Source organism: Geotrypetes seraphini, chromosome 6 (assembly GCF_902459505.1).
Source record: "Geotrypetes seraphini chromosome 6, aGeoSer1.1, whole genome shotgun sequence".
Lineage (NCBI taxonomy): Eukaryota > Metazoa > Chordata > Amphibia > Gymnophiona > Dermophiidae > Geotrypetes > Geotrypetes seraphini.
The window spans coordinates 33,422,232-33,446,108 of record NC_047089.1 but is presented as its reverse complement, the minus strand read 5'-3'; the positions used below and the strand labels follow the sequence as shown (position 1 = coordinate 33,446,108).

At 39.1% G+C, this 23,877-nt stretch overlaps 1 protein-coding gene across 9 annotated transcripts in view; it reads right to left on the bottom strand.

Annotated features, from left to right (window-relative positions):
• CEP126 (centrosomal protein 126) overlaps window positions 1-23,877 on the bottom strand; it is a 109,216-nt gene that overhangs the window by 2,614 nt on the left and 82,725 nt on the right. For 4 of the 9 annotated variants that reach the window (XM_033950414.1, XM_033950415.1, XM_033950416.1 and 1 more), the window contains 4 exons: window positions 22,804-22,925; window positions 19,596-19,683; window positions 18,932-19,141; window positions 10,179-10,228 (listed from right to left, as the gene is read on the bottom strand). In XM_033950414.1, the coding sequence (XP_033806305.1) occupies window positions 10,179-10,228; window positions 18,932-19,141; window positions 19,596-19,683; window positions 22,804-22,925 (470 nt within the window). Of the gene's footprint in view, window positions 1-10,178; window positions 10,229-18,931; window positions 19,142-19,595; window positions 19,684-22,803; window positions 22,926-23,877 lie in introns of those variants that run through there. The other 5 variants (XM_033950417.1, XM_033950418.1, XR_004539977.1 and 2 more) reach the window with 3 other exon arrangements.

The following is a 23,877-nucleotide window of genomic DNA, read 5'->3' as shown; positions in this document are numbered from 1 at the left end:
TAAGACATCCTTAAGATATTTGTTAAATGGGTGCTATCAACCAGATACATGGAAAACTGAAAAAACTGGGTTTTTTCCTTTTGAATTTTAAAAGCGCTGGTGTACTTTTTCATTGTCCGTACCGAGGCTTTGTGGATGACGACACCCACATGTGAGAATATGCTGCCTGCTTGACCCAGGATTATATATTTTCTAGTGGTTCAAATTGAAATGGAGACTAAAACTATCCTTAATCTCAAAAGCATTAACAGCATGGAGTAAAGTCACCTGTGATTCCATAGAGGTTATAGGTTTATCCAAACCTTGTGTTACAAATCCTCTAGTTTTCCTACAGTTTCATTAGTAAATTGCATAGCTGTGCTACATTTCTGTGCAGCATCTCCTCTGTCTGGGAAACAACCTTCTGAATATCTGTTAGTAATATTTCTGTAGCTGATATTGAAGCTACTTTAGGCATTGGTGCATTTTTCATTAATACTGCAGGGGAGGGGCTGGGGGTTCTATTCAAAAATATTTCCTGATACCAAAAAAGACTAGAGGCATCCATATTCAAGACCTCCAAGGCCTAACAAACTTTCTTAGCCTGGGACCAATATGATTTGAATAATAAAATGACCAGGCAACAAAAGGTAACATAGTAAATGACAGCAGATGAAGGAATGGTCCATCTAGTTTGCCCAAAGGTTATATGCATTATAAATTCATGATTAATAGAATGGATATAATGCCAGAGACTGTAGAAGTTTGCCCAGTAGTTCTTAGGTTCCAACTACTGGAGTTGTCGTTGAAGCTCACTCCAACCTATCTAAACCATCCAAAATTACAAGAATTCCCAAAGCCCTCCCCAGCCCATCCTAATCTTATCAGGCATATACATGACACAGACCTTGTAATTCTGCTCATTTGTGGGCCTAGTTCTTCAATTTATACCCCTCACTTTCTAATTAAAGATCCTCTGTGTTCGTCCCAGGATCTACAAAAGCTTATAGAATCGTCAAGTAATTGTCAACTAAGATTTAATGCTAAAAAATGCAGGGTTATGCACTTGGGATGCAAAAATCCAAGAGAGCGATATAGCAAAGTACTTATATGTAAGAAAGAAGAGCAGGACTTAGGGATGATTGTGTCTGATGATCTTAAAGTAGCAAAACAGGTAGAAAAGGTGATGGTTATAGCCAGGAGGATGTTTGGGTGTGTAAGAAGAGGAAAGGCAGTAGGAAAAGAAGTGATAGTGCCTTTGGCTAAGTTTCTGGTGAGGTCCCATTTGGAATACTGTGTGCAATTCTGGAGACTGTACCTTCAAAAGGATAAAAGTAAGATGGAGTCAGTCCAGTGGGCCGCTACAAAATTGGTTATTGGTCTTTGTCATAAAGTATATAGGGACAGACTTAGATACCTCAATATGTATACTCTGGAAGAAAGGTGAATGAAAGGGGATATGATAGAGACTAAATATCTCTGTGGTATTAATGTAAAGGAGGTGAATCTTTTTCAAATGAAGGAAAAATCTGGAATGAGAGGGTATAGGATGAAGTTAAGAGGAGATAGGCTCAGGTGAGATTGACGCGGTTAAATTTCCTGTCGGGCATCTCTTCCCCTTTCCCTTCCAGGGCTGGCGTTAGGATCGTCTGCGGTACTGCTACAACAGACAGCAAAAAGAAACACAGAAGCCGCGGGACTTTTCCTCTTGCCTGCATTGCTATAGGCTCTGCCGATCCTGATCCCGCCCCCCTCTGAAGTGACTTCCTGTGTTTGAGGGGCAGGATTGAGACCGGCAGAGCTTATAGCAAATAGCAATGCAAGCAAGAGGAAAGGTCCCGCGGTTTCTGTCTTCATTCAAGCCGTCTGATTTAGCGGTACCACAATTGAAGGCAGGGCTGATAGCAGTCGAGTACAGGAGAGACATCCCTAAGCCCCATGGAATGGGTGGCTCCCCCACCACTGCAGTTCAGCACTTGTCTGAGGCATGTCCCAGCGAGCAGGGGAGGCAGACAGCAGCATTATTGGGCTTAACTCTGAATGAAGAACAAGCTTTTCAAGTTGCTTTCAGAGTTCTGGGCAAGGGAGCTGTAAGTAAACTGATGTGAGTTAAGAACCAGGCTGCTTCCGATTTAGTGTCAGTTATGGTGAGACCAGCCATTGTGACACTGGAGTCACTCTGGGGCCAGCAGCCAAGGGAGGGAATAAGAGATGCTGGGGGCAGAGAGACATGGAAAATGCTGAACAGGAGGGTGAAGTATGAAGACAGAAGTGAGATGTTGGACATGGGTAGAGGGAATAGGGAGACAGAGGGGATATGCTGGACACGGTGAAGGGGGAATAGAGAGACGAGAAGATGCTGAATAAGGAATGGAGGGAGTAGGGTGATGGAAGGTATCTGCTGGATTAAGATGGGGAAAAGAGGGGAGGTACTGGAATACGTTCAATATAAAATCATAACTGAGGCTTGGATGGGATCAGATGGTTTGCGGGGACCGAGCTTGCGGAGATGGGGCGGAAATGTGGTTTTTCTTAGTAGTTTGCCGGTCCACAAAATAATTCTTTTATTTCTGCCAGTCCACGGGTGTAAAAAGGTTGAAAAACACTGCTCTAGGCAACCTGTCAAAGTTTTCGATTATGGCTGCCAGATGACTAAGTCTAGGTCGGCCTACATCCCCGCACACCTCCCGCCTTACTCACTTCTCCAAAAACGTCCCTTTTTGCTCTGGCGCAAGGAGGCAGGGAAAAGGCCTGAGCTGGTTTTAGATATGTCTAAAACCCTGTTTGATTATCGGTACTTAGACAACCTGTCTTTTGGATCGTCCAAGTACCGATTTAAGTGGGTTTTTAGATGGTTTTTAAAAAAATTATTATTATGAGCCGCATAATAACGTACTAAACAATGGCAGATAAAGACCTGAATGGTCCATCCAGTCTGCCCATCAGCTACACTCATTATAAAAAATTATACTTAAATTGAATCGTCTTTTTTTTTTTTTTTTTTTAATATTCCTGGGTGCTAGACCATAGAAGTCTGCCCGGAACTACATGCTTTCTTGAATTCAGATGCCATCTTGTTTTCCACCACCTCCACCAGGAGGCTGTTCCACACATCCTCCACCCTTTCTGTAAAGATGTATTTCCCTAAGTTACTTCAGAGCTGTAAGTGCTTGTGCAGTAATTCTTTTTAATGACTGCATGCTGGGGCGTGGCTTAACGCGAACACAAAATGGACGTGTGATCGCGACGCTCCTCTTCAACTAGGCAAAGATTATTTAAAAAAAAATTATCCCCTTATTCCCGATTTCAATGGAAAACAATTGAAGTTGATACTGAAATTGTGTGCAGATTAATATTGCCTTACTCTGCCGAAACTGAGACAGAAACTGAGAGAGAGGAGCCAAAAGTAAGATTGCCGATTTTTTCTCAGCGTCGGAACGGAAAGGCATCGGGGACAGATAACTGACTGAGCTTTTAAGATTTCTGTGAAGAAAAACTTGTACCGCTGTTGCTGAAACGGAATCCTGAGGGAGGAGAACTGGCAGATTAATATAACTCTCCTCCGCCGAAACTGAGGCAGGGCTTGAGAGAGAGGAGACAAAAGTAAAATTGCCGGTTTTTTTTTTCTCAGCGTCGGAACGGAAAGGCATCGGGGACAGATAACTGACTGAGCTTTTAAGATTTCTGTGAAGAAAAACTTGTACCGCCGTTGCTGAAACGGAACCCTGAGGGAGGAGAACTGGCAGATTAAAAATTACTCTCCTCCGCCGAAACTGAGGCAGGGCTTGAGAGAGGGGAGCCAAAAAGTAAGATTGCCAATTTTTTCTCAGCGCTGGAACGAAAAGGCATCGGGGACAGATAACTGACTGAGCTTTTAAGATTTCTGTGAAGAAAAACTCGTACCGCCGTTGCTGAAACGGAACCCTGAGGGAGGAGAACTGGCAGATTAATATTACTCTCCTCCACCGAAACTGAGGCAGGGCTTGAGAGAGAGAGGAGACAAAAGTAAAATTGCCGGGTTTTTTTTCTCAGCGCTGGAACGGAGAGGCATCGGGGATAGATAATTGACTGAGCTTTTAAGATTTCTGTGAAGAAAAACTTGTACCGCCGTTGCTGAAACGTAACCCTGAGGGAGGTGAACAGGCAAATTAATATTACTCTCCTTTGCCGAATCTGAGGTAGGGCTTGAGAGAGGAGAGCCAAAAACGTTGGAACGGAGAGACATCAGGGGCAGTTAACTAACAGAGTTTGAAGAGTACTGTGAAGAAATAACTTATGCCTGCCTGAAGCTGGAAAAGAACTCTGAGGGAGGAGAGGAAAAGGGGAAAGAGAAGGAAAGAGAAAAAACTGGTGAAAATAGTGCCAATTAAAATCACTTTCCAACGAAATTAGACAATAACCCTGAAAGACAGGGATCCAAAAAAGTTTGTTATTTCCTCAACAGCATAACATCGAAGGCAAGCTATAGTACATTGTTGTGGACAAAAATTTCATTGAACATAAAGATTGTGGAAAAGGTAAAATCTGTAAAAATATAAAATAAATTCAGGAATATGGCAAGTACCAGACAAAACAAAAATGAGACTAGTATGTCAGCAAAAAGACAAAAACAGGATCAAATAACACCAAGCAAGATCCCACTTCCTACTGAAGAACCAGACATATTGAGTAAAGCAGAAGTTATGGAAGAACTTAGACAAATTAAACAAATGCTTAAGGAAACTGTAACCAATATGTCTGAAATGAAGGAAGAAATATTGAACATCCACAGACAAATGGAAGTTAATAATAAAAGAACAACAGTATTAGAATCTAAAATGGAGGTCATAGAAGGTGAAGCAAATAGATGCAAAAATGACAGTCTGGAATTGAATAAATTGAAAGATCAACTGGAAGACTACGAGAATCGAGGAAGAAGGAAAAACATTAAACTTTTTGGAATACAAGAAAATTTAGAAGGAAAAAATGCTATACATTTTCTAGAAAACTTAATTCCAAAAATATTACAACTGGATTTAAAACAACCACTAGAAATAGAAAGGGCGCATAGGATCCCAGTTAAAAATGTAGAAAATCAAGGCAGGCCAAGACCACTAATATTCAAAATGCTTAGATACCAACAAGCATTAGAAATATTAAATGCTGCCAAGAAAGACAAAAATCTAAATTATAAAGGATCCAGAATATGGTTTTTGCCGGACTTTGCTAAAAATACAGCAAATAAAAGAAAGAGACTATTAGACATGAGACCACAATTAAAAGAAAAAGGATATAAATATGGACTGTATTATCCGGCAAAAATGAGAGTATCATCAGGAGATAAATCCTTATATTTCGAGGATCCAGAAAAACTAAAAGCCTTTCTTTCTAAATCAGAACCTATGACATTTTAACATAAAACATTAAGATTGGTTTTGATGACATAGTGGAAAATTATAAAAATATGAGATATTGAAATACTGAAGTAAGAAAAATATGATCTAAAGAAAAGACAATAAAAATACAAAGAGAGAAAGAATAAGAAATAGAAAAAATATTAATACCATATTAAATATATGTTTAAGATATAAATGTAAGATGTAAAATATAATACTAGAAAATATAAATTAAAATTGATGAAAGAATAAAAATACACTAATGAAATGTTAAGACATAAAAAATGATTAAATATAGTAAAGATTAATATAGATAGATAGAAGGGGATATTGATTGAATATTGGTTGCCTAGGGGGAGGGGAATGTTCGGGTTGCTGTTCCAATGTGTGTCCTTAAGCAGTCATTAAATTGGGTGGGAAAGGGAGGGAAAAAGATGAGAATTATTACAATGATTAAAAAAAAGATTAGTAAGGGATTGGATACTTTAGGGGTAAAAATGTGTGTCATTGAGAATATTTTTTGGATTCTAAATATGAAAGAAGAAGGGAAAAAGATTATAATGATAAGTATTAGAATATATAATGTCTTTTAAGATATATTCTATTAATGTCAATGGCCTGAATCATGTAATTAAAAGGAAAAAAGTATTAGCATTTTTAAAAAAGCAAAATGCGGATATTTACTGTCTGCAAGAGACCCATCTTAATACAAAGGAATCACAGAAACTAACGGGTGGGTGGGTAAAAGAATGTTTATTTGCTCCAGCAGAGGGTAAAAAAGCAGGGGTAGCAATTCTTATAAATAAAAAATGTATGGCCAAGATTAAGGTAATAAATTCAGATACACATGGAAGATGGATACATATTGATATAAGTATGGGAAATAATGCCCTGACGTTGTTTAATATATATGCCCCTAATTCGAATCAATCAGAATTTTTTAAAAAATTACAAAATATGTTATTACCACTGGCTACTTCTAATTTAGTGGTGGCTGGAGATTTTAATGCTGTAATGGATCCATTATTGGATAAAAAACCAGGTAAAAGTATAAAATCTTTAGGTTTAGATAATTTGGCTCAATCATGTGATTTGAAGGATATATGGCGTATTCTTCATTTTAATGATCAGGAATTTTCATTTTGTTCACAGGTTCATAAATCATTTTCAAGAATAGATTATATTTTTGTTTCAACAAATAAAGTACAACAGGTGATTAAAGCTTCCATAGATCCTATTATTATATCGGATCATGCGGGAGTATGGATAGAATTACAATTAGATCAAGTAGAGAATGATAGACCTCTTTGGAGATTTGATAATGCATTGCTTGTGGATGACAAATTTTTGGAAAATTTTAAAACACAAATTAACGATTTCTTTCAAATAAATTTAGTAGAGGATACATCTATTGAGAATGTATGGGATGCATTTAAAGCAACTATGAGGGGTAATATTATATCATATTCAGCTTTTATTAGGAAACAGATTAAAATACAATATATAGAATTAGAAAAAGAAATAAAAATATTAGAAGCTAAATTGGTAAATAAATGGGAATATGAAGTTTTACAAGCTCTTTTGAAAGCAAAAGGTAAATATAATGAATTAACTTCAAGAATGATAAGAAGAGATTTGTTTTCCAAGCAAACAATGTATTATGGAAATTCTAATAAGGCGGGAAGATTATTGGCAAATTATCTTAAAGTAAAAAAAAGAAGAACTAATATAAATGGGATAAAAGATGATAATGGTATAATAACAAATCAAACAAATATAATTTTAAAACAATTTCTAAAATTTTATAAGGACCTGTATTCTTCCGAGCCTTATTTGGAGAGACAAAAAGATGGTAAAAATTTTTTAGATTCTATTAATGGACCTAAGATCCCTGATCATATAAAACGGAGTTTAGATGAACCTATATCATTAAAAGAATTAGAAACAGCATTGAGATCTCTTAGAGTTGGATCCGCTCCAGGTGGTGATGGATATACAGTAGAATTTTACAAAACATTTCAAAATGTCCTTTCCCCATATTTATTAAATTTATATCAGACACATCACACAACTTATAAAAGGTAATATTAAAGGTACTATGGCTGAATCAATAATAATTGTTTTATCTAAGCCAAATAAAGATCCTACTTTGGTTTCAAACTACAGGCCTATATCCTTGATAAATGTGGATAATAAACTTTTGGCGAAAATTTTGGCTTTAAGATTAGCCAAAGCTCTCCCACATATTATAGATATGCATCAAACGGGTTTCGTTGCTAAAAGACATTCCTCTAATAACTCTAGATTATTGTTTCATATGTTAAATTTATCAAAAAAAATGGATGAACCGACTTTTACAGTTTCATTGGATGCAGAAAAAGCATTTGATAGGGTAGAATGGAATTTTATGTATCAGGTTTTAGAATGGTTTGGTATAGGTTCTGGATTTATACAAATGGTAAAAACTTTGTATAGCTTCCCGATTGCAAGACTAAATATTAATAATAAGATATCTGATGGTTTTCAATTGCAGAGGGGAGTTAGACAGGGTTGTCCTTTATCTCCTTTATTATTTGATGTTGTATTAGAACCCTTATTGTTAGCAATACAGCAAACGAGGGAGATACAAGGTATTCCATATTCAGATATGGAATATAAAATTTCGGCTTATGCTGACGATATTTTACTTTATTTGAGAAATCCAGAGTCTACCTTATCTTCTTTATTGGAATTAATTGATAAGTTTGGCAAATTTTCAGGTTATAAAATTAATTGGAATAAATCTGAAATTATACCTTTAAATATTCATTGTGTAAAAGGATTATTTGACACTTTTCCATTCATATGGAAAGAAGAAGGATTTAAATATCTTGGCATTCAAGTTAAAAATACAATTGAAGATACTGTAAAAGAGAATGAAAAATATGTATTAAAAAAAGTTACGGAGTTATGTGAGCAATGGAACCCATTACATATTTCTTGGTGGGGAAGAGTTCAAACTATTAAAATGATGATGTTACCTGTAGTTTGCTACCAAATGAGTATGATACCTATTTATTTTCAGGGGTCCTTTTATAAAAAGCTTAATAGAATTTTAACAAAATTTCTTTGGCTTGGTAAAACACCTAGAATAGCTTTAGTAACTTTGCAAAAATCAATTAAGGAGGGTGGGGTAAATTTTCCAAATTTCTATAGGTACCATCAAGCCTATATTCTACGTCAGGGTATGTATTGGATCCTCCCAGAACTTATGGATAATGCACCGGATTGGTTATATTTAGAATGGCGCCTTATGTTTCCCCTAAATTTAGTTCACCTTCCAAGTATTAACATACCTAGAAGATATAGAGAAAATAAAATATTAATGGATACTTGGAAAACGTTGAGGTTTATTGATAAATTAACACCTATCCCAATAAACAAATCAACTAATCAATCTATATGGATAAACTCCAAGATCAAAATTGGCGGAGCTCAAATCCTTTGGAAGAACTGGATTATTGCAGGCATTAGATCTTTAGATGATGTTATTTCAGAAGGTAAACTGCTGGACTTTTCACAATTGCAACATAGATTTGGTCTTAATAAAACACAAAGTTTTAAATGGTTGCAATTGAAGCAGGCCATTCAGGTTGGGTTCCCTGAATGGAAAATTTTAAATAATCAATATAGTTTAAAGTTCTTATGTTTTCAAGCAGACTTCCTAGGACATCAAGCCGCATTGTGGTATAAATTAATATCTGGATATTTGAATAAAAAACCAAAAAATGGTCTAAGAGACATTTGGAGCATTGAGATTAAGCATCAAATTAATGCATCTCAATGGCCACTAATTTGGTCTTGGAGAATAAGATGTACAGTATCAGCATCTATGAGACAAACTTGGTTCTTTTTATTACATAGAGCTTTTTGGACCCCTACACGTTTGCAAAAATTAGACAGTTCTAAGTCCAATAAATGCTGGCACTGTAATCTGGAACCAAGGACATTAGATCACTTATTATATCATTGTCCCTACATTAAAACTTTTTGGAATTCAATTTGGCCACAAATTAATAAACTGATGGAAAATCATATATCAATATCATATGATACAATATTATTTGGAATGATGATGAGAAAAAAAAGTCAAATTTCGCCAGAAAATAACAAGCTTTTATTAATTATGACAGGAGTTGCCATTCAACATATAACCAATAACTGGAAGAATTATAATAACCTAAATTATACATTTTGGTGGAATACAATTTGTCATATATTCAAAATGGAAAGAGCAATAGCAATACAAAGAGGGACATATATTAAATTTATAAAAATATGGGGGCCATTGACAAAATATTGCAATGAATAAACAATAGAATTTTTCTTCTTCTTTTCTTCTTTTTAATAAATTTTTTAGTGACACACATAGAGGGGAGGTAGTGAAAATAATTTATACATAATATGATATAATATGATATATAATATGTAATATATGATTGAAAAGTAATAGAAGGGTGGGGGGAGGGAGAGGGAGAAAAATATATTTAGAACATGATGTATTAGATATAAAAGTGATATTGTATATTCATTAATTGTATTTTAATAGTTTGTTCACTTTATGAAAAATTTGAAAATAAAAATATTGGGAAAAAAAAAAAATGACTGCATGCTAATGACAACAGCACATGGCCATTAATAGTGAAAAATAGAAAACTGGCCATTTTCTGGCTGTGTAAAAATGGCCTTAGCACACAGGAAAATTGGCATAAGAGAATGCTAAAGCCATTTTGTACTGCAGCTTAGTGAAAGGACCCCTTAACTTCTTAACAGTTGAGTGCTTACCTGTAAAATGCCTGGCACATATGGATTTTTAATAGTGGCTTCTTTGACATCTAGAAATTAGTGGACAAATAAACAAATATCAGTGTTAAACAGATCATGATTTATAAAACAGCAAATAAGGTCTAAACATATACAAGATTTTGCTTTCTTTTGTATTTTCTTTACACATTGTAATATGTAGAAATAAAACAAAAACATAAAGGAAAAACAGAATTCCTTTTTTATTGGACTAAGTATGTAGTTTATGATTATAGCTTTCGAAGGTAACCCCTTCTCCCTCAGATAAGAAATCTATATACATTGTGAAACACTGGGTTAGATTTTAAGATTAGGAAAAAACAAGTGTAAAACTTTGCAAGTTTGTACATAAAAATGTATATCATAACATTGTTGGAAGGGGAAAAATCCCACAGAAGATCTTGTGCAAGTAAAAACTATAAAGCATGAAGTAACAATTTCCACATTTTTATATTTAACTATTATAGCAGTTCTTTAAACTGCTAATCAAAGTAGATGTATTTCCGCCTAAAATAACAAAACCAGGTAGAAAACAATGAAAAGCATAGCTTATGGAAAGATACAATGCGCTGGATTCTACAAACGATGTCCCAATTGTAGGCGGTGGCAGGTATCCTACCACTATCTAACGTACTAATTGGGACACACATTAAAAAAATAAAATTGATGGGGTGAAGGACGCCTACGATGTAGGTATTGTTTGCATGCATATGGAGACATCTAGGTACACCCTATGGATGCCTATGGCCAGTGTAGGCATGGTTTATGCTGGAAGTGGCTTTAGGCATTTGTAGGCATGCCTAAGCACTTTTCGTAGATGTGAGTCAGACACCTTAAACGTAGGTCTGAAAAATGCTGGCCTACATTTAAGGCGTATGTAGAAGAAAATAGACGTGATTCTGGAAACGGTGCCTACTGGTGATTGACAGGAGGTTGGTGCCCATTTTGCAGGTGTCTTCCGCAGCAGGCACTGTTTCAAGAATCAGGCCCAATGAGGCCAGAGAGGACAAATGAAATGATCAAACATGGTTATAGAATAATGACTAGCTATTCAAAAATGCAAAACCCAGAAGATAAGTGACAGAGAAACAAGGAAACAAAGTAGTTAATCTCACTAGTCAATTATGACATTTAATGGTAAAATAATGTTCAGTGTTTTGCTACTTTGAAGTAGTAATGATGACTTAACTCCATAACACATAAATTATACAATTCTGGACATATGCTTTAGAGCAGGAGTTCCCAAATCTGCCCTGACTATGCATGGAAATTTATCTCATGAGTACTCATTATGGAGATCCTGAAAATCCAAATGGCAGGGTGACACCAGACAGCTTTGGGAACCAATGCTTTAGAGAATCAACATATTTACAGATGTGAACAAAATGAACACAGATTAAGCTTTGAAAGGGCAATTTTCAAAGCTTATGTCTAGGGAAATTGGCTTGACAAAGTGGCTGTCCTCACAAGGGTGTGCTTAGATTGGGGATCTCAAAATGTACACAAAAAGGGCAAATAATGTAGATGGCTGCATTTATGCATTCCTTGTGTGCATAAATGAATACAATGCTAACAAAAGTGCCAGCAGGGCATCTGAGCGCAGTTCTATAGCACATGTAAGTGCCATAGTGCATAAATACAAGGAAGCATATACATGGGAAGAATATAGGCAAGTCTCCAACTTTACAGAATACTCTCAATTATGCATTTCGCTGCTGCACTACAGTTACACCAGGACTATGGATGGTATAACTACAGGTGCATAAATGTTATCTATGCTGACACTGGGTTACACTATATTCTATTGCCCATGGGTAGCCAGGTGCTGTTAAAGCAGTGTTTCTCAAACTTTTTTAGCCCTGCCACACTATACAGAGCAAATGTTTTTTACGGCACATTATAATTGAAATTATAAAATTGCAAAACAAACAAAAAATTAAATTTGAGAGTTAGTTATTTAAAGTTCTTTAAGCTATGTATGGATAATTGTAACAATGGTGAAACTAAAGTAGATAGAATTGCTAATCAATGTGATGGATGTACTTGTTTTTGAGTGCAAATTATCTCAAAATGCAGCTTGATAGTCGATAAGCAAACACACATTTCATCATCCACCATCTCCAGTCATTCTCTTTTTTCGATTTAATTTCTGTCAGAGCTGAAAATCCAAGTTCGCAAAGATAATGAGATCCAAACTAGAGAATGACACAGGGGCAATTTTGTCCCTGTCCCTGCTGGAACTCAATTTCCCCTCCCTGTCCCCTTGAATTTTCTCGCTGTTGCTGTCCCTGCCCCATTCCTGTAAGCTCTGCCTTAACAGCACAAGCCTCAAACACTTATGATTTTAAAGTGTTTGAGGCTTGTGCAGATGAGGATGGAGCTTGCAGGAATGGGGCCAGGGACAAGAATAGAACTAGCGGGACGGGGTGTCATTCTCTAATCCAGGGGTCTCAAAGTCCCTCCTTGAGGGCCGCAATCCAGTCGGGTTTTCAGGATTTCCCCAATGAATATGCATGAGATCTATGTGTATGCACTGCTTTCAATGCATATTTATTGGGGAAATCCTGAAAACCCGACTGGATTGCGGCCCTCAAGGAGGGACTTTGAGATCCCTGCTCTAATCCAAACGGTAACAAAGCCTTGACTGCTTTGTTGCTCAAGTTAGGATAACTTTTGCATAAAAACTAAAATTACTTATTGTTAGTTTTCAAGGGCCAATCACATCAAAGAATGATGCTTGTCTGGGCAGTTGTATCCTTACGCACATATAACATTAACAGACTCTTGTATACATGACGTACATGTCATCTATTCTAGTACAGTGGTGCCTCACACAACGGACGCCTTGCACAGCGCACGCTGCGCACAACGAACTTTATGTCTTGATTCGTACAACGAACTTCGTTTCACACAACGAAGTCGCCCGAGCTGCATCCTTCCGTGCAGGCACTGCGCTTAACTGCCCTCTCTCCGCCTGGCTCCCTCTTGCCCCCCCGACTCCCCGACACGATCGGGGCAAAAAGGAGCCCAAGCCCTCTTGCCCCGCCGATTCCCCAACTCCCCGACAATATCGGGCCAGGAGGGAGCCCAAGTCCTCCTGGCCACGGCGACCCCCTAACCCCACCCTGCACTACATTACGGGCAGGAGGGATCCCAGGCCCTCCTGCCCTCGACGCAAACCCCCCCTCCCCCCAACGACCGCCCCCCCCAAGAACCTCCGACCGCCCCCCCAGCCGACCCGCAACCCCCCTGGCCGACCCCCACGACACCCCCAACCCCCTTCCCCGTACCTTTCTGTAGTTGGCCGGACAGACGGGAGCCAAACCCGCCTGTCCGGCAGGCAGCCAACGACGGAATGAGGCCGGATTGGCCCATCCGTCCCAAAGCTCCGCCTACTGGTGGGGCCTAAGGCGCCTGGGCCAATCAGAATAGGCCCGGGAGCCTTAGGTCCCTCCTGGGGGCGGGGCCTGAGGCACATGGGCCCAACCCTACCATGTGCCTCAGGCCCTGCCCCCAGGAGGGACCTAAGGCTCCCGGGCCTATTCTGATTGGCCCAGGCGCCTTAGGCCCCACCAGTAGGCGGAGCTTTGGGACGGATGGGCCAATCCGGCCTCATTCCGTCGTTGGCTGCCTGCCGGACAGGCGGGTTTGGCTCCCGTCTGTCCGGCCAACTACAGAAAAGTACGGGGAAGGGGGTTGGGGGAGGCGTGGGGGTCGGCCAGGGGGGCCGCGGGTCGGCTGGGGGGGCGGTCGGAGGGTCTGGGGGGGGGCGGTCGTGGGGGGGAGGGGGGTTTGCGTCGAGGGCAGGAGGGCCTGGGATCCCTCCTGCCCGTAATGTAGTGCAGGGTGGGGTTAGGGGGTCGCCGTGGCCAGGAGGACTTGGGCTCCCTCCTGGCCCGATATTGTCGGGGAGTTGGGGAATCGGCGGGGCAAGAGGGCTTGGGCTCCCTTTTGCCCCGATCGTGTCGGGGAGTCGGGGGGGCAAGAGGGCTTGAGCTCCCTCTTGCCCCGATCGTGTCGGGGAGTCGGGGGGGCAAGAGGGCTTGAGCTCCCTCTTGCCCCGATCGTGTCGGGGGTGCCAGGGACCACACGGAGTCACCCACCGTACCACCCGATTCGGGTAAGCGCAGGTATCGGTGGGTGGCTTATTTGCGGGGGAGTGCCTTATTTTACATTTTTTTCTAAAAAGGGGGGGCTGTCTTATTTGATGGCCCTGCCTTATCATCGGGGAAACACGGTAGAAAAAAAAAAAATGAACAGTTAAGTCCCAGTTTTTGCCGCTGAGACTCTGCCCTCTCTCACTGTAAAATTAGACTCTACTTAGTCTGTCTTTAAATTTAAAAAATGTGTGTTGTTTTAAAAAACAATTATGTTTTTAGATGTATCTAAATAAAAATAATAACCAAAAATTTATCTTTTTTTATGTCATCTTAGCATATTTTATGCTACAGAACGAATTATTTTTTTTAACATGTATTGTTATGGGAAAACGCGTTTCACATAACGAACTTTTCGCATAACAAACTTGCTCCTGGAACGAATTAAGTTCGTTGTGTGAGGCACCACTGTATATACTTATGAAGGGAAATTTTTTAAATAAAGTAAAATTCTGGAATCTCTCATGGCACACCCGGAATCTCTTCGAGGCACACTACTGTGCCATGGTACACAGTTTGAGAGTCACTATGCTAAAAAATAGACTCCTACTGCATTCCCTGGAGGTGCCTAAATGGAAGCACCCAGATGTAGAATTGTCTACAGACTGTTTCGTCCCCAGTTATCTGCACACATAAAGAGCAGACCCCCAAATTGGTTTTTTTAATGTTCATATTATGCAGCAGCTAATTTTTTTAAATCTACACATGCACAAAAGTGTAAACATACCCTGCATGTGGGCACATTGTTCAAAAAATAGGAGCTGAAAAATATAGGAGCTGGAAAATACATCAGTATTCATAATATACAAATATGCTGAAAATATATATATATGAATATTCATTAGATGCAAATTAGCTGGAGAAATAGATGAATATTCATGATATGCAAATGAGCTAGAAAAAATCCATGAGTATTCATGATATACGAATAAGGTGAAAATATATGAGCCAAATGGAGCTTTGGAAAAAATATGTGCGAAGGGCATAATCAAAAAATACGTCTAAGTCCGTTTTGGGCCTAAGTCACTAGTCGCCCAAAGTTGGACATGTCCAAAGTCCATTCTTGAAAAATACGTCCAAAATATATATTTTTTTAGAATCGTCTACTTGTACGTCCAGCTGTTTGATCATACAGACCACCAAGTCATCTATCTTTATACCCCATTCTCGTCTAAAAATTCATCCCAAGTCAAAAACGCCTAGAACAAGACCTTTTGGACATGGGAGGGGTCAGAAAGTGATGGATTGGACACCCAGACATGGCAACAGAGTAGTGGGCACTACTGCGAACTTCACAAAAAGGGTACCACATAAACATCTCAAAACAACTCCCTTGTAGGTCAAGGTGAGCCCCCCAAAACATCCCAAAAATCTACTATACCTAACTGTCTACCACCCCAATAGACCTTATGGCTGCAGGTGCCACCTATATGGCAGTACAATAAGGTTTTGGGGGATGCATTTGTTTCACCTTGAATGCATTGGTTAGAGTGGCTTATGAGCCTGGGTCCTCCTCTTTATGGTTCACTAGCCCACCCCCAGACAACTTAAGCCACCTCTTTGCAGCTCTACTAGGCTTTCCTATGCCAGATGCTGATGTTCTGGAGGCAGGTATGTACGTATTTATTCTGATTTTTATGGTAGTGTGTGTGTGGGTGTGGGTCTGGGGTCAGTGATCACTGGTAGAGTGTATGGAGGTCTGTACTTTGTGTCAGCAGTGGTTATCTGGTCACTTTGGATACCTTCTGGGCACTTAAACTTGTTTTTAGATCACCTAAGTTGATGCAATGTCTATGTAATATGTAATTTGATTTGATATGTAAGTATGTAATTTGTTATAATCTAATCTAATCTACTATTTCTGCGTCGCTCATACCTAGGCAGGCTGTGAAGTGTTTTGTATGATAAATGTAAATTTTTTATTTTGTATGTTAATATGTAACTCGCCCTGGATAAGGCCGGGTGATAAATAAACAAACAAACTACACATAAGTTCCATCTAGGCAGTTTCATTAAACTTTTGGTTATACTTGCAGTACAACTAAATCTACGTCAGCTTAAGTCCTGCCCAAATCCCACCCTCACCACTCCTTCTAAAATGCCCCTTTCAGCTCTGGGCGTACAGTGGCACTGAAAAAGCCTAAGCTGTTTTTAGATACGTCTAAAACCCGTTTCGATTATCGGTACTTCGATGACCTATCTTTAAGGTCATTCAAGTGCTGATTTGGGTGGGATTTTAGACGTATTTCTGTTTCGATTATGAGCCCCATACTGTATTTTGTATTAAAGTTTTGGGATTGTGGAATGAATCGTCTGAGTTTCCATTATTTCCTATGGGAAAATTTGCTTTGATATACAAGTGCTTTGGATTACAAGCATGCTTCTGGAACTAATTATGATCACAAACCAAGGTTTTACTGTAGTTTAAAATTTAAGATGACTGCCACCAATGAATTTGTGAAAAAAAAAAATCAGCCCGTGGGGGCTCCCCAAAAGACCAAAAAATCTAGGGAAAGAGGTTTTGGAGGTGGGGGACCCTATCTCTGGCCCCAGAAACCTTTAAAAACCAAATTTTCAGATCCCCGATTTTCCCCATAGGGAATAATAGGTATACTCACTGTGCTGATGCCTACCTGTGTCAGCTTTCTCTGCAGCCTGAATGAATGGAGAAGACTTTCTGCCTCAATTCCTGTCAGAATGATCCAAAACTAGAGATCTTTGGACTGCCAATCGGTCTGGCATCGACTGTAAGCTCAATCCCCAAGGATCCTCATGTTGCGATGGGGGAAGCAGAAAACACAGCCAGCTTCCTGAAGCCCAAAGGGACTAACACAGGGGCCCTACAATCTGTGCTCAAGCCTTTGAAAAATCAGAAGGCAAGCTAGTTCCCAGGGAAATGGTCCCAAAAACTTCCAAAATGTACACAGCAGGCAACAGGTACATCTAGGTGTTGCCCTGCGAGCTGCAGACCACCCGTGTGGAATCTATGTCCTCTCCAAGGCAGAGTAGCCCCAAATTGGGGATCTCTAGGCATCTAAGTCTCATGAGATGGCTAAGAATACCAGAAAATAATAAAACTGAACAGAGCAAATCAGAATGTACCTTTTCAGTTCGCTTGCAGAAGGGAAAAACTGAAGAGGGCATTATACTCCACTAGTGAAGGAGAAGGAGCTGAAAGATACGATTGACATCCTTCTGCAACAGAGGATATTCACCTAGAGTACAGACTCCTATGTTTATATAATAGAAAAGAGGTTTCTGTAAAGACTACTATGGATACCATGAGCTTGATTCTATAAATGGTGCCTAACTTGTAAGCATCTGCGCGGTTGTCAATCAACCTCTAGGCATCCTTTATAGAATCATGCCTAATGGTGCCTATGCAACCCTAGGCATCACTTAAGTAGGCACTTTACTGATGCCTACCTTGCATGCCTAGCAATGCCTAGGTTCACCACGCCTATTCTCTGCCCCTAATCATACCTACTTTTCAGGTAGGCATCATTACGTATTGAAGAGTACCTGGACTTAGGTGTCACCAGGCACTGCATGGAAATCCATACACAACTTTAATTAGTAATTAAATAATTGTTTTTAATTGCTTTTTAATGGTGTGGTCAATTACCATGCCATTTAACCAATTAAAAACCAATTTAGTTAGGCACCTATAGTTACCCCTGTGCTTAAAGCCTCTAAATTGGACCCTGCTGAAGTTACAAATTATAGGCTAATCTCTACTTTCCCTTTTCTTTCTAAAATTACTGAAAAGGTAGTAGCAGCACAACTTTGTGATTTTCTTCACTGAACAAAGATGCTTCACATATGCCAAACAGGCTTTCGTTCACAGCACTCAACTGAACATTATCTTCATTTCTGCTTTGGTTATCAGATGGAGTCCCCCTTCCTTTTGTATTTCCCCTATATGGCTCTCTTTCCTATTTTATAATGTACTTCTTTACCTTAATCCTATCGTTCCAGTAGGTCTTAATGTATGTTACCCTATTTTACTATTTTTATTATGTACAAACCGCTTAGAAGACTGATAGGCGGTATACAAATTTTTATTAAACTTGAAACTTGAATATTGTTCCAATAAAATGCACTGTTTCTTCTTCAAAACAGAACATATATAAGAAATAAAATATCTTTGAAAATTCAGAAGAATCCCTATAAAACGATAAAGGGAATTACAAAACCAAGATACAGGAAAGATAATATTGTGAAGAATGTATTAAAAAAAAGCAATAATCTTGCTTTATAAAGCACCTTTTATCCAAATCACACAGCCTTTATTTACAACTTAATACTTTAAAAGTGTAAAAATAAGTGCCACCTGGTAGAAATTATGGCTACTAGTTTTTAATGCTTAATTTATATGACATCTTCCTCTAGGGACAGAAAAGAAGGAATAGAGTTATTATTATGTTTATTATTACTGCTATTACCCTTATCCAAGCAGAATTTGGTAAGCAAAGGCACTAAAAATATAATTCCAGTATGATCTAGGTGCAGGACTCTTAATTAAGAAAAGTATGTTTGTTGTTATTTGTACTTAGCACAGCACAGTACTATACTTACACTGCAACCTTTGATTGAGACGGTCTAGGGACTGAAGAAGCTTCTGTTCTTCAAGCGACAGTGCACTGATGCCTAGATGCTGGGCTTTGTTTAGCAGCATAGTTTGTCTATTTGGTTGCATGGATTCCATAGCAGTCAGGATTTCTCCTTCTGCAGCTGATGTTTCCACCATGTTTTCCGCTAGTAAAAACTGTGCAGTGCTTTCTGAAACTTATATAGTCACTTATAGTATTAATTTTCTCAGGTAAAATACCAAGCACAAAATCATTTCTCTCTAGTTTATGAAGAGGTAATTATTGATTCAAGATATGAAGTCATGTGTCTTATACCACACACAGTCACACTGGCTACCGATATAGAATTACTTTGCTATTATAATTACTGATCCTGCAGAAAACAATAGGCTGTACTGAATTTAAACAGGGATAAACTACAATGAAATCTTCTAGGATCCTTATTTAAAAACATATATCTGATTGTGACTGTAAATACCCCACAGTATTACATATAACAGAAAAAAGTCAAATGTTATTTTAAGGATATGAATTGTATTTTACTGAGAAAACTTTTTCATCAGAATGGAAAACCTCACAAACCTGTAACACGAGCTATACTTTGCTATTATATAACAACCATTGTTTCTATAAAGAATGGTTAAATATACCTTCTTCGGGATCAGTGGTGCCATTCATAGTCTGTCCTGGCTCAACTGCACTTGGAAATGGATTTATCTGGACAGTGTATATTGAATTCTGTAAAAATATAAATTTTGCATAAACATCTTCACACATACAAAATCTTTACATAGAGAATATAAAACACATAGGAGCTTATTTACCAAACTGTGCTAAGCAGTTAACACAAGAATTAAGATAAGCTAATAGTGAAGCAGCTTGACAGTATGCACTAATTCCCGTAACAAAAAATGGCACAGGGACTGTGCCTTACATTTAACATAAAGGAAGTTACCATGTATTAACTGTTACTACATTAGATAACATGGAGCAGTCAACATCACTTCAATGGATGTGGTTAACTGTATCTCACTACCTGCAATGCAGTTAATGCATGGTTAAGTGTATTACCTGTATGTGTAAGAATATCCCTAAATGTTAAACATATGGAGGGGCATAATCAAAAAATACATCTAAGTCCGTTTTGGGCCTAAGCCGCTAGTCGTCCAAAGTCAGACATGTCCAAAGTTCATTCTCGAAAAATATGTCCAAAATATATATATATATATATTTTGAGAATTGTACTTGTACATCTAGCCCTTTGATCGTACAGACCACTAAGTCGTCTATCTTTTACCCATTCTCGTCCAAAAATTAGTCCAAGTAAAAAACGCCTAGAACAAGACCTTTTGGATGTGGGAGGGGTCAGCAAAGAGATGGATTAAACACCCAGAGTAGTGGAGCACCTTACAGGGCACTGCTATGAACTTCACAAAAAGGATGCCACATAAACATCTCAAAACAACTCCCTTGTAGGTCAAGGTGAGCCCCCCATAACATCCCCAAAAACCTACTATACCTACCTGTCTACCACCCCAATAGCCCTTATGGCTGCAGGTGCCACCTATATGGCAGTACAATAGGGTTTTGGTGGGTGCACGTTTCACTATGCAGTGGTTAGACTGGCTTATGGGCCTGGGTCCTCCTCTCTATGGTTCACTAGCTCCCCTCCCCCTCCCCAACTACTTAAGCCACTTCTGTGCAGCTCTACTAGGCTTTCCTATGCCAGGTGCTGATGTTCTGGAGGCAGGTTTGTACGTTTTTATTCCAATTTTTATGGCAGTGGGAGGGGTCTGTGATCACTGGGGATGTGTGTGGGGGGGGTCTGTACTTCATGTCTGGTCACTTTGGGTACTTTCTGGGCATTTAGACCTGTTTTTAGATCGCCTATGTCACTATGTATAAGTTCCGTTTAGGCAGTCTCATTAAATTTTTGGTTATACTTGCAGTTTGACTAAGTCTAGGTCAGCCCACATTCTGCCCAAATCCTGCCCTCATCATTCCTCTTAAAATGCCCCTTTCAGCTCTGGACATACAGCGGCACTGAAAAGGCGTAAGATGTTTTTAGATACGTCTAAAACCTGTTTCGCTTATTGGCACTTGGACAACCTGTCTTTAAGGTCGTCCAAGTACCGATTTGGGTGGGATTTTAGACGTATTTCTGTTTCAGTTAGAGCCCCATAGGTTTTGCAGGTAGCATATGATAACTGTCAACCTTATCATGCCAGTGGTTCCCAAGTCTGGTCCTGGAGACACCCCAGCCAGTTATGTTTTTAGAATATCCACAAAGAATTTTCATGAGAGACATTTGCATATACTACCTTCACTCTATGCACATGCCAATGCATGATCCTTTTGCCACTGAAGAAAATACAAAGCTACCTCTCTAATGTTCCATTCTTCATTGTCCTTTATATCTCGTTCTGGATGCCCTGGTGATACCGTGGACTTAGTCATTACTCTACATATATACTCCAAATCCCCTAACACCAAGAGTTCTACACAAGTTTCACAAGGCTAAAGCACCATGATTTTCATAGGGCTTAATTTTATAAATGGTGCCTAAATTATTGATGCCATTGAAAATGGTCATTCAAAGTTAGGCGTCACTTACAGAATCGTGCCTAGCAGCGTCTAACTCAAGTTAGATGCCAGTATATTAGGCCAGGGAGTTTTCCATTCTATGCCTAAACTCCGCCCCCTAACCACATCCACTTTTTGAATAGGCACCAGTAGGTGCTTCTTTGTAGACACCTACATGGCACCTACCGAATTAGGCACCTGCCCGAAAATTAATTTTTTTAATGTTTTAAAATTGTTTTTTAATGGCGTTGATTTATTAAGAATGCCACTTGACACAATAAAAAAAATTAAGTTTAGCAAATTGGCTTCTTTCATGTATAAAGGTTTGATATGAACCAGCGAAGAGAGAGAAGAAAGGAAGGGAACAATATTTGAGGGGTGTGGGATAGCAGATAGGGAGGAGAGGAAACAATTTTTTGTGAGGTGGGGGGCATTGACTCCCAAATGCTGAATTGGGGGCACTGGGATTGGTTGAATATGGGAAATGATTGAAGCTTGATTAATTGGGCAATATGAAATACAGCGGAAAGTGTTACAAGAGAAATGGCCACTTCATAACATATGTAGCTATGGCTTGAAGTTCTGGTTTTTGCAGGCAATGAGAAAAAGATAGTATTTGGAAGATAGTTCCCCCCCCCCCCCACAAGCTAATGACCAATTAGCTCTGTAAGGCATGCATACATTTGCAAAAAGTCTGGTATGCTTGGAAATACTGAAGTGACTTGCCAAAATCAGAATGGAATGGGATGATTCATTGCAGGACGTTATCATGGGATGCGTTAGCCATAGAAATTGACTTTAGCCAGTGCGTTAGCCATAGAAATTGGTTTTTAGAAAACTGCCCACTCCATATATAAGTAAAAGTATATGAATAGATTCAGGTTTACCACAGTAGGATGGAGGCTTCCTTGGTGGTGAGGTTTCAAAATGTATGTAGTTTGGAATTTTCAACAATGTGTATTTTGGACCGAAGAGGTACTCATGCAAATTATGGGTACTTTTCTGTAGGCAACTTTCAAAGTGGCATATCTTCATATTTTCAGGGCACTCTGAAATTATCCCCTATACAGCTAAAATATGCACATAAATTACTTTGAAAATTTATTTCTGGATTTAGCAAGAACTGCATACCTTACTTCATTGCGAAGTCAATCTCTTAAATCTACAAAGTTCAAGATGTAATTTTAAAAATCTATTTTTCAATGATTTTTGTCATAAGCACTTACTGTAACAATTTTTTCTGAAAATGAGTTGTTTAGTTTTCATGATAACTACCTGAGAATGTTGAGCAAGCCGTCGTGTTACAGAGCCTATTTGTCTTCTCTGCTCTAAAAGAGCTCTGTGTTTATTTTCATTGCTGTCCACAGTTGGTTTTCTTCTTGTAATGGCAACAGTCCCTAAATGAGTACCAAAAATTTCTCAATTACAAAAAAGATAAGTAAAGGCATCATCTTTTGATTAAGCAAAATAACTGACCTACTTTTTCCTTTACTTTTTCACAGCAATGTTGGCATCTTTTAATTTCAAGTATGGGATTCTTAAAATATGTGCGACCTATCACCATATTCTATATACAGTACTCCCTCGATATTTGCGGGGGTTCCATTCCAGGAACCCCCGTGAATCTCAAAAAAATGCAAATATAGTTTTTCATGGGGGAGCCTGGAGGATAGCAGGAGAGCAGCCGGAGCGCCGCAAGTGCAGGAAATCACTCGCGGTATGCTCTGACCGCCTCTTCCTGCACTAAGTCGGGCCTTATCTAATCAGGAGCTGCGTGTCAAAGCAGCTCCTGATTGGATAAGGCCCGATTTAGTGCAGGAAGAAGTAACTGGAGCATACCGCGAGTGATTTCCTGCACTCGCAGCGCTCCGGCTGCTCTCTCCTGCCTCTCCCACTGCCCTCTCCTTGTCGGCGGTTCACGGTCGGAAAATACCGTGAATGACCGGGACCGTGAACCGCCGACCGCGAACGACTGGGGGAACACTGTATAATTTGTTCCATTTACAGTATGTTTTGTACACTTTTGAGTGTTATAAGGTTATTTCATTCTCAGTTCCAGTTCCTTAAATGAGGATTGTATCTGAACTCAAAAAGCATGCGATAAACATAGAGGATCTCTAGTGGTTGATATGGATGGACAGACTAGATAATCTATGTGGTCTTTATCTGTCATTTTCTGGTTGGTCAATATTCATTTATCGAGGACATGCAGGCATAATATATTCCTGCTGTCCTCAGAGAACACCTGCTACAGGTAAGTAGCTTTTGATGGAGTGGGAGGCATTGACCCCCAAATGCCGAAGTGGGGGCACTGGGATTGGCTGAATATGGGAAATGACTGAAGCTTGA